Source organism: Pituophis catenifer, unplaced genomic scaffold (assembly GCF_029215685.1).
Source record: "Pituophis catenifer annectens isolate HBS135680 unplaced genomic scaffold, rPitCat1.0.hap2 SCAF_18, whole genome shotgun sequence".
NCBI classification, from domain to species: Eukaryota; Metazoa; Chordata; class Lepidosauria; order Squamata; family Colubridae; genus Pituophis; species Pituophis catenifer.
Window position 1 is genome coordinate 1,820,480 of NW_027256898.1, and position 11,663 is coordinate 1,832,142.

The window sequence follows — 11,663 nt, forward strand, 5'->3', positions numbered from 1 at the left end:
GGGAGAAAGAAAAAGAAACATGTCTTTCTTTTCTTCTTTTTCTTTCTCTTTCTTCTCTCTCTTTTTCTCTTTTAATTTAATTTAATTTAATTAGTTCAATTTATATGCCACCTTTCTCGGAGACTCAGGGCAGCTTTCTTTTTCTTTCTCTTTCTCTTTCTCTTTCTCTTTCTCTTTCTCTTTCTTCCTTCCTTTCTTCCATACACACCCACAGATATATACATACAGATACACAGGCCGTCCTTGGCTTACAGCAGTTTGCTTTGTGACCACTCAAAGTTACAACGGAAATGGAAATAGTGACTTACGATGGATTCTCACACTTACGACCGCTGCAGCATTCCCCGCGTGATCAAAATTCAGAGGCTTGGCAACCGACTCGTATTTATGACGGTGTCAGAATCCGGGGGGTGGGGGGTCGCGGGATTCCCCCTTTTGCGACCTCCTGACAAGCAAAGTCAACGGGGGAAGTCAGATTCACTTAACGACCGGGTTACTAACTGAACCGCTGCATCGATTCGCTTAACCGTTGTGGCCCCCAAAAAATAAATAAAAAAGGTTGTAGAATGGGACAAAGCTCACTGAACAAGTGTCTCGCTTAGCGGCAGAAATGTGGGGCTCCATTGTGGTCGTAACTTGAGGACTGTGCCAAAAAAAAAAACCGATTTCCGACTGCTTCTGAAGATATAAAGAGCTCTGACTTTCAATTCTTAAGTTTGAGGCTGTAAATAAAATTATCCGTTTTTCTCTCCCAAAGGGGAAATAAATATTCTTTTATTTCCCGCCTTTTTAAAAATTTTTAAGAATCATCAAATCCATGTCAAAAATTTGTCTTTCTTTCTCCCCCACCCCCCGCCCTTTTCCCTCTCCATCTCTTGCAAGAAGTGAGTAAAGGACTTCCAATGATATAGATACTTTGGGGTTTGTTTGTTTTTTTCCCTCATGAGGACTGGTAACTTGACCATCGTATTTAGTTTTTGAGAAGTTTTCATTTTTTTGCCTGAAGTTTCTCGGCAGTGGTTCAAATGGGGACCCAGATAAGAAGATAGATAACCCTTTGTCTGAAGGGGTGTGGGGTTTCCTGCCTAAGCAGAGCGGGGGGTTGGACTAGATGACCTCCCAGGTCCCTTCCACCTCTTCTATTCTAGAGTGGGCTAAGAAAAACCAGTTTTCTGATCTAGCAGAAGGTACGAGCACAATGTATATCATGGGGGTCTCTTTCTTTTTTTGGGGTTGGGGGGCTCTGCCAGGGACACGAGAAGCTGCCTTCGTCTATGCCATCTCCTCCGCTGGCGTCGCCTTCGCCGTGACCAGGGCGTGCAGCAGCGGAGAGCTGGAGAAATGCGGTTGCGATCACACGGTCCAGGGGGTCAGCCCTCAAGGTAAGCATCTCCACTTCTCCTCCTCCTTCTCTTCCTCTTCCTCTTCCCCTTTCCAAACCCTCCCTCTCTTCCAGCACTGATGAGGTTCCCTAGTTGGGTCATGAAACGTCTGGAAGGAAACCTCCAAGCTCAGAGAGAGCCAAGGACCCCGCAAACCTCCTCCTTCACCCCTTCCCCTTCTTTCTTTTCCTTCCTCCTCAAACCCCCTTCCTTCTAGCACTGATGATGTTCCCTACTTGGGTTAGGAAATGTCTACAAAAAAACCCCACAAAACTCAAGAGAGCACCGAGGACCCCACAAACCCCCCTCTTCCTCCTCTTTCCTTCTTCATCTCTTCCCCTTCTGTCTTCCTTTTCCCTTCTCCTCCTCCTCTACTCCTCAAACCCCCTTCCTTCTATCACTGATGATGTTCCCTATTTGGGTCATGAGATGTCTTAAAGAAAACAACTAAGCTCATAGAATACCAAGGACCCCCAGTCCTCCTCCTCCTCCTTCCCCTTTCCTCCTCCTCCTCCTCCTCCTCTCTCTCTCTCTGCAAACTCTACTCCCTTCTAGCACTGATTATGTTCCCTAGTTGGGTCATGAGATGTCTTAGTTTAGTTTAGTTTAGTTTAGTTTAGTTTAGTTTAGTTTAGTTTAGTTTAGTTTAGTTTAGTTTAGTTTAGTTTAGTTTAGTTTAGTTTAGTTTAGTTTAGTTTAGTTTGATTTGTATACCGCCCTACTCCCGAAGGACTCAGGGCGGTGAACAGCCACAGGATAAAAAAACACAAATACAAAATTTAAAACTGAATAAAACCGAATTAAAACAATTTGGCCGAAGACAGATTTAAAAACACCCCAATAAGTTAAAAGAACGAATTAAAATTTGCGTTTTAAAAAGGGGGAAAGGGAAAAAATTAAAAGAAAGAAAACCACTAAGCTCAGACAGCACCAAGGACCCCACAAGCCCTCCTCCTTCCCCTTTCCTCCCCCCCCCCCTCTCTCTCTCTCTCTCTCTCTCTCTCTCAACTCAAACTCCCTTCTAGCACTGATGATGTTTCCTATTTGGGTCATGAGATGTCTTAAAGAAAACAACCAAGCTCATAAGAGCACCAAGGACCCCCAGTCCTCCTCCTCCTTCCCCTTTCCTTCTCCTCCTCTCTCTCTCTCCCTCCCTCCCCCCCTCTCTCTCTCTGTAAACTCAAACTCCCTTCTAGCACTGATGATGTTTCCTATTTGGGTCATGAGATGTCTTAAAGAAAACAACCAAGCTCATAAGAGCACCAAGGACCCCCAGTCCTCCTCCTTCTTCTTCTCCTCCTCCTCTTCCTCTCTCTCTCCCTCCTCCTCCTCTCTCCCTCCTCCTCCTCCTTTCTCTCTGCAAACCCCACTCCCTTCTAGCACTGATGATGTTCCCTAGTTGGGTCATGGAACGTCTGCAGGAAAAAAAAAAAACCCAAACTCCGAGAGAACCAAGGACCCCTCAATTTCAACCCTGAGCTGCAAATATTCTCTTCTACCGATAGGAATATTCCTTTTTTTTTTCCCCCCCCCCCCCTTTCTCTTTCGCTCTCCTTCCAGGCTTCCAGTGGTCAGGCTGCTCCGACAACATCGCTTACGGCGTGGCTTTCTCCCAGTCCTTCGTGGACGTCCGAGAGAGGAGCAAAGGGGCCTCTTCCAACCGAGCCCTCATGAACCTCCATAATAACGAAGCCGGGCGGAAGGTATGCAGCACCATGGGCTTGGTTATCCCTCCGGCAATGACTTCTTAAAAGATAGATTTTGTGTATTGGCTTTTTTTCCCAGGCCATCCTGAACCACATGAGGGTGGAATGCAAGTGCCACGGCGTGTCGGGCTCGTGCGAGGTCAAGACGTGCTGGAAAGCCATGCCCCCTTTCCGGAAAGTGGGCAACGTGCTGAAGGAGAAGTTCGACGGGGCCACCGAGGTGGAACAGCGCAAGGTCGGCTCCTCCACCAAGGTGCTAGTCCCTAAGAACTCCCAGTTCAAGCCGCACACGGACGAGGACTTGGTGTACCTGGAGCCCAGCCCTGATTTTTGCGACCACGATCTCCGGAACGGCGTGCTGGGTACCCACGGGAGGTCTTGCAACAAGACGTCCAAGGCCATCGACGGCTGCGAGCTGATGTGTTGCGGCCGGGGCTTCCACACAGAGGAAGTGGACGTGGTGGAGAGGTGCAGTTGCAAATTCCACTGGTGCTGTTTTGTGAAGTGTAAACAGTGCCACCGAGTGGTGGAAGTGCACACGTGTCGGTGACTTGCCCGGGGGGGGGGGGAAGGGGGGTGGAGGCCAGCCAGGGCGAAGGACCTCGTGGGAAATAAGTTTTCTCGGGATCCCCCCCCGAACTGATTCACAAACTGATTTATCTTTCTTTTCTTTTTTTTTTTTTTAAACAAAAAAAAGAAAAATATTTAAAAGTTTCCGATCGCGATTGTAATTTGGAGAGCGGGCGGTGGGTAGGAGAGGGGAATCGTTACCGTACGCAGGCTCGTCTTTTGACTAAAACCACGACGGAGGGCCCCCCCCCCTCACACACACACCCCGGATTTCTGTCCTTGAGGGAGACCTTTCGTTAGGCCCCGTTTTATGAGCTTCTCTGCTACCGTCATTAAACGAATCACGGCAGTGGGGTTAAGGGGAAGCCGGATCCTTCACTTGACGTGGCTCGTCTGAAGACCGCCAAAAGGGGGGAATAGCCTGACACCACACTTCGCCCCCACCCCACTCCGGGGAACGCCGCAACCGTCCAAAATACGAGTCGGTGACCAAGAGGCTGAATTTTAGTCACGTCGCCGCAGGGAATGCTGCAAAGGTCGTAAGTGTGAAACAACAGTCCCGCGTCACTTTTTGCAATGCCGTTGTAACGGTCACTGAAGGAGTGGTTGTAAGTCAAGGACTATCTTTATAGGGTTTCCTGCCTGAGCAGGGGGTTGGACTAGAAGACCTCCAAAGTCCCTTCCAACTGTTATTTTATTCTATTCTATTTCATTTTTCCTTCTTTCTCTTTTCTTTTCTGTTCTATTTCTATTTCTATTCTATTCTAGTCCATTTTTATTCTCTATTCTATTTTATTCTATTCTGTTCTCCCATTCCATTCCTTCTCTTATTCTATTCCATTCCATTCTCTCCTATTCTATTCTCTCCTATTCTATTCTCTCCTATTCTATTCTATTCTATTCTATTCTATTCTATTCTATTCTATTCTATTCTCTATTCTATTTTATTCTATTCTATTCTCCCATTCCATTCCTTCTCTTATTCTATTCCATTCCATTCTCTCCTATTCTATTCTCTCCTATTCTATTCTCTCCTATTCTATTCTATTCTATTCTATTCTATTCTATTCTATTCTATTCTATTCTATTCCTATCCTAACCACAAATGGTTGTCTCGTCTCTTCTTCAAAACCTCCAATAATGGAGCTCCCACAACTTCTGGTGGCAAGCTGTTCCACTGGTGAATTGTTCTCCCCGTCAGGAAATTTCTCTTCATTTCCAGGTTGCTTCTCTCTTCCATTAGTTCCCATCCGTTGCTCGTTGTCTGGTGCTTTGGAGAACAGGTCGCCCCTCTCTTCTTCGGGGCAGCCCCTCCAATATTGGGACGCTGCTTATCACGTCAAGCCCACCCCCCTCTTTAATCCTTCTCTTTCGTTAGACGAGAGATACATCCCTTCTTCACGTTTGAGGAGACCACCGACGTTCATCATCGTTGGCTTTTTATTATGGTGGGTTTCTCCTCCTCGGAGGGCCCCACGGGAGGGGAGAGGTTAGGGGGCAGGGAGGGAGGGAGGGGGGCAGCATCTAAGGCTGCTGGTTTCTTCATGGGACGTGGGAGTGATGGGGGGGGGGTTCCACAGGAAGATGCTGAAGATGAGGTCCAGCTGGAGCCTTTTTTTTTGGCCGCTCAACAAGACGGCAGCAAGTTCTCGGAGACCGTGGAGGCTGAGCTGCGTGCCTGGAAGGGGGGGGGGTACCCCTAACTATCTTTTGCCCCATGGCTCTGCCTCTCATTGGGTCTCTCTGCTATTGCCAACACTCAATGGAGAAAGAAATTTCGGGCTGGGGGGAGGCAGAGGCTGCCCTTTTAAACGTTTCAGCGACAAGTATCACAGCCAAAACTAGCCACTACGCAATCCTGAGCTCTAATTGCTCACGGGCTGTTGTGGAAAAAGCCACAGTTTCGGATTGCTCTGGGTTTTTATTTTTATTTTTATTTTTTTGCAAAATGGGCTTTTAGCTGTCACCGTGCTGAGTTTTCTCCATTGGCTGAGGAGGAAGAGAGCAAGCCAGATTTGACCACTTCCCTTGTATGTTTCCTTTGCAACACAGTTATTACACACACACGGAGAGAGAGAGACTTTGGATGTTGGATCGGGGCGAGATCTCGGATCTCTGTTCTTCCAAGCCACGTGGTGGTTTGGCCCTCGTGTTTGAATCTTTTTTTTTTTCTCCAGCGTTAAAAAAAAAAAAAATACTGTGCAACTGGTTGCAGTAGGTCCATAGTCTTGACTCACATTTTTTATTTTTTTTTTAAAGTGGCGTGTCTTGTTTTTAATTCCCTGTGGCTGTGAATTGAAATCATGAAAAAAGCTCTAATCGGAGGTTAAGAATGGGAGGAGCGTTAAAAGTCAAAAATAAAAGCGGAGAAAGGAAGGGAGAGAGAGAGAGAAAAAAAAGAAAGGGGGAGAAAGAAAAAGAAAAAAGAAAAGAAAGAATGGGGTAGAGAAAGAAGGAGGGGAGAGAAAAAAAGGGAGAAGAAAGGGAGAGAAAAAAGGAGAGAAAAAGAGAAAGAAGAAAAAAAGGGAAGGAAGGAAGGATGAGAAGGGAAGAGAAAAAAATGGGGTAGAGAAAGAAGGAGGGAAAGGGGAGAGAAAAAAGGGAGAAGAAAGGGAGAGAAAAAGGGAGAATGAAAAGAAAAAATGAAGGAAGGACGAGAAGGGAAGAGAAAGAAGAAAGAATGGGGTAGAGAAAGAAGGAAGGAAGGAGGGGAGAGAAAAAGAAAAAAGTATAGGAAAGGAAGGAAGGGAAGGGGAGAGAAAAAAGGAAAAAAGGGGAGAGAAAGAAAGAGGGAAGGAGGGGAGAGAAAAAAAGGAGAAAGAAAGAAGAAAAGGGAAGGAAGGACGAGAAGGGAAGAGAAAGAAGAAAGAATGGGGTAGAGAAGGAAGGAAGGAGGGGAGAGAAAAAAAGTATAAGAAAGTAAGGAAGGGAAGGGGAGAGAAAAAAAGGAAGGAAAGAAAGAATGGGGTAGAGGGAGGGAGGGAAGGAGGGGTAGAGAAAGAAAGAAAAAAAGTTATAAAATGAAGCACAAGACTACCAGCTTTCTATAAACTCCCAGGGATTTAATACCACGAGATCCAAGCCAAAGCAAAGGAGTTTTTTGTTTTGTTTTTTTAAACAAAGAGTCTCATTGGTTAACCTGTGGAATTCATTGCCTCAGGATCTTCGGGAGGGCAACCAGATCAGCGGGCTTTAAATGGGGACGATAAATCCACCGCTATTTTTGGCTGCTGGCGAGAATAGCAACAGGCAACAATGGAAGAGCAGGACAAAACATGTTGTGTCTGTCTTGTCTTTGGGGGTTCACCGTGAAAACACAAAACGCTAGAAGCCTCCGGTGTGGTTTTTTTTGGGGGGGCTGTGTGTGTTTCGCTCGGTTCTGGCGGACCTTCCATGGAGCTGTGAAAAAAGTTTTGGTGGAAAAGCAAGACATCTTGAAAAGGCGGAGGGCGCTATCTTTGATTTCGGGGTGAAGGAGGAAAACTTCCCCTTACGAGCAACGCACAAGGCTGCGAATGTTGGCAAAACGTGGAGAGGAAAAAAAAAAAGAGACACCCAGAGGGGAAAATATAAATTAAAAATGGGGGAAAAAAGATGCACATAGCTCTTTTGAGCCCGCTTAAGGCTCCTTCCAGCCGGGGAAGAAGCAGAAGATCAGAAGACGGGGGGGCAGGAAGACGATGCTGGAATCCTGGAAGGGCCTCGGGGGGGGGGGGAGAGAGTCGGAAGGGACCTTGGAGGTCTTCTAGTCCAACCCCCTGCTCTGGAGCAGGAGACCTCCAGACCAATGGCTGTCCAATCTCTTCTTAAAAGCCTCCAGTATTGGAGCATTTACAACTTCTGCATTCTGTTTCGGTTCTATTCTGCGTATTTTCTGCGTTCTGTTCTATATTCTATTTCCATGTTATATTCTATTCCAGTCCTCTGTTCTATTTCCATATTCTATTTCTATCCTATCCTATCTTCTATTCCATTCAATATTCTATATATTCTATTATATATTCTATTCCATTCCATATTCTATTCCATTCCAGTCTTTCTTATTCTATTCTATCCTCTATTCCAGTGATGGCAAACCTTTTCAGCACCGAGTGCCCAAACCGGAATGCATGTGCCCCCAAAAATGCCCCGTCTTTTGGGCATTTTCTGGCACTCTGGCACCCATGAAAACCAGCTGGCGCATGCATGTTTTTTTCACCTTTTTTCCAAACCATTTTTGACCAGTGTCAACTGGTCTTCGCTGGCGCTGGAGCACTGAAAAACGCCCCCCAAAAACAGCCAAAAAATAGGCCATTTTTGGCCTGAAAACAGCCTGCTTTTTGGTTGTTTTTCTGGCGCTTCAGTGCCCGTGAAGACCAGCTGGTGCGTGCCTGTTTTGGGCCCAAAAATGGCCTGAAAAACAACCCCCAAAATAGGCATGTGCCAGCTGGTTTTCACGGGTGCCAGTGCTCCGGAAAACGCCCCAAAACGGGTTGTTTCCAGGCACCCACGAAAACCAGCTGGCGACGGCACGCGTGTCCACGGAGAGGGGTCTGTGTGCCGCTTCTTGACATGCGTGCCATAGGTTCACCATCACGGCTCTATTCTGTATCCTATCCTGCCATGGTGGCGCAGTGGTTAGAATGCAGCATTTTGCAATTTTGTCAACTCTGCCTACAGCCCGGAGTTCGATCCTCACCGGGGCTCAAGGTTGACTCAGCCTTCCGTGTCGGTTAAAAGGAGGACCCAAGAGGCCGACTCTGTGTAAACTGCTTTAGAGGGGGCTGTAAAAGCACCGTGAAGCGGTATATAAGTCTTAAGGGCGGCTCTTGCTCTTGGGCTCGATTGCAATCCCAGAGGAAGGTGTACAGGTGTTTTTTTTCTCGGTCTTAGCAGGCGAGGGGGGGGGGGGTTTCAACTCATTTTCCCTCCTGCCGTCCGGTCCAAAATAAACACCGTGTTTCCCACTCGGCATCTCCAGGCAGCCTCACCTTGCCAAAAGCAATATAAATAACAGGGAGGGCTTCGTCAGGTGAAGAGCCGGGAGCCGATCGGACAGAAGGACTCGTTGTGTTGGGAAGACCAGAGGGGTCAAGAAAGAAGAAATGAGGAGAAGGGGCATCTTTTCTATGCGGTTGAGAAACCCACCCACCCCTTCATCCAAATTCGGGAGAGGGCAGAGCAAAGCATGGTCCAATTCCAAGCAACGCTGTGTGGAAGGAGATATAAAATATCCCGCAAAACGGCATCTCCGGCGTGGCCAGAAGCTCACAGCCCACGTGGTCAGTTCTGCTTCCCTTCCTACAGCTGAAACAACAGGAGGAGGAAGAGGAGGAAGGAGCCACAGGAGAAGTTAGGACAGGGAGAAATCAACAGCTCCGGGCCGGCCACAGCCGAGAATGCCCTGCGTCTCAAAAGGAGGCATTTCAGAGGCAGAAGTGTAAATAAATAAAACGAAGGAAGGTTTGTTTGCAAGCACAAGCGAGACTGTCTTTTCTCCTTCCAAGGGCGCCTATTTAAACACCTTGGGTGTAAATCACTGGCGAAAAGCGTCAAAAGACTCTCTCCGGGTCAAGGAGAGGCAAATCCACAGAGGGGGAAAGTTGCCCTCTGTAGAATGGGTACATCTTAGGGAATTTGAAGGGTGCCGGGGGGGGGGGGGGGGTTTCCTCCGGGTTTGGCGACGCAGAACGAAAAGTGTTCGTTTTTGCAATGGTGGCCAATTATCTGTAGCCTCAAAAGGTGTAGGGTGGAGGCTCTTTCTCCGGGTTTGTGGGTTGGTCTCCGAACGTTTCGTTATATCCAGGCTGGGTAAAGTTTTCAGCAGAGTTTAGGGCATGTCAGTGTTGGTGGTTCTTCTGTTTATAAGGGCTTATAGGGCATGGAGGGGCAGACGAAGGAAGGAAGGAAGGAAGGAAGGAAGGAAGGAAGGAAGGAAATGGATAGATGGGGATGGATGGATAGATAAAATGGATATATGGATGGGTGGGTGAATGGATGGATGGATAGAGGAAGGAAGGAAAATGAATAGGTGGATAGAGAAGGAAGAAAGGAAGGAGAAGTGGATAGAGAAGGAAGGAAAAAAGGAAGAAATGGATAGATGGGGATGGATGGATAGACAGAAGAAAGGAAAATGGATAGGTGGGTGGGTGGGTGGATGGATGGATAGATGATAGAGAAGGAAGGAAGGAAGGAAAATGAATAGGTAGGTGGATGGATGGATAGAGAAGGAAGGAAGGAAGGAAAATGAATAGGTAGGTGGATGGATGGATAGATAAGGAAGGAAGGAAAATGAATAGGTAGGTGGATGGATGGATGGATAGATAAGGAAGGAAAATGAACAGGTAGGTGGGTTGGGTGGATGAATAGATATAGATGAGATAGAAAAGGAAGGAAGGAATAGATGGGGACAGACAGAAGGAAAATAGATGGGGGTAGACAGACAGATTATTAATAGAGGACAGATACATTGACTGATAGATACAGATGATGCATAGTTGACAGAGACAGGTAGATGATAGATGGGGATGATAGTAGATATAGAAGATATAGGATGGAGGGATGGATAGATGGGGCCCCTATCATCTCAAGGGCCACACGGGATTCTGCGAGAACAGCAGCCTTACCCACCCCACCACCACCAGTGAATTTCCCCTTGGCAGAATCTGGTTCCGCGCACACCAGGGCCCAGCTGTTGTGGGTCTTTCCACAAAACCTCTTGTTGATGCGTTTAGAGCACGGATGTAAACAACTTGGCAGCCGGTCCTGGGGACGCAGCCAGCACCGTTACGGAAAGATGCTGGAAATATAAACTACAAGAGTCGGAGGTTTCTACAGTAGATGCAGCCGGACCTCCCCTGAAATTACATAGTCCACAACATAATTTGGGGGGGGAGGGGGGGTGACGGGTGAGTGGGGGGGGCGGTGTGGAATGGAGAATGAGCTGGCTAAATCAACTCTGCTTCGCCACCTAGTGGTTCTTTTTCAAAAGTGCAGCTTTGCCATCCGGGTTCCGACTTTTCAAAAAATAAAATAAAATAAAACAAAATAAAACTGGGCTAGAAAAAAAGGAAGTTTCGGTTTAAAAAAAAAAGAGAGAGAAAGCAAAGCTTGTGCAAAGGAAACAATTGGCCAATCTTGCCTTCTGAACAAAATGAGGAAGTGGGTACATCAGGAGCACTATATCACCATGTGCCTGTGTGCAATCTCTCTTCGTGCAGGTAATCCTCGACTTAGAACCGTTCATTTAGTGACCGTTCGAAGTTAACAACGGCATTGGGGATGGGGGGAAAAGAGAGACACTTTGGCATCATTTTTTCACCCTAATGGCCGTTGCAGCATCCCACATTCGGACGGTTGGCAAGCTGACTCGTATTTATGACGGTCGCAGCGTCCTGGGCTCAGGCGATCCCCCTTTTGGGACCTTCTGACAAGCAAAGCCAATTTGGGGGGGAGGGGGGAGAAACCAAAATAACAGAAAAGCAAAGCAAACCACTTTCTCAACACTGCCCAAGAAAACAGAAGTCAATGTCGGCACCTGGCATCAACCTGGAATGGAGGTTGTGTTGTCAGTGACCCAACAACGGGTCAACACACCTTGTGTGTTCTGCAAAGGAAGGCTATCATGTCCATTTTTTGGGGTTTAATGCCTTTAAACCAGGAATTGGGGATTCGTTGGGGGGGGGGGAAATTCCTTCTTTGGAAAAGTCCCAATGTTTCCAAAGTTAGGGTTCACATCACATGAGGGGGGGGTCCTTCAGCACTGTGGTGACAACACACACAATCGCTTGCACAACGTGACAACGGAGCTAAGAAGCCCACCCACCCCCAGTCAGCAGAAAGGGAATCAGAGATCTGAAGGAACCAAGAGGGGAGGGAGGGGAAAAATCCGGAGTCCCTTGCAGCCGAAGACAATGTTTAAATAGATATTGGGCTTATTTTAAAGACGCAAAGAAAAAAAAAAAAACCCACTTGGGGTGCCAGTGAAGGAAAAGGGTTAGGAAGAAGAAATTATGCTTAGCCGGGC

At 47.2% G+C, this 11,663-nt stretch overlaps 1 protein-coding gene across 1 annotated transcript in view; it reads left to right on the top strand.

The window, feature by feature from the left end:
• WNT4 (Wnt family member 4) overlaps positions 1–3,638 on the top strand; it is a 27,403-nt gene extending 23,765 nt beyond the window's left edge. The window contains exons 3-5 of the mRNA XM_070955978.1: positions 1,251–1,382; positions 2,943–3,085; positions 3,168–3,638. Of these exons, the coding sequence (XP_070812079.1) occupies positions 1,251–1,382; positions 2,943–3,085; positions 3,168–3,638 (746 nt within the window). The remainder of the gene's footprint in view (positions 1–1,250; positions 1,383–2,942; positions 3,086–3,167) is intronic.
• The last annotated feature ends 8,025 nt before the right edge of the window (positions 3,639–11,663 follow it).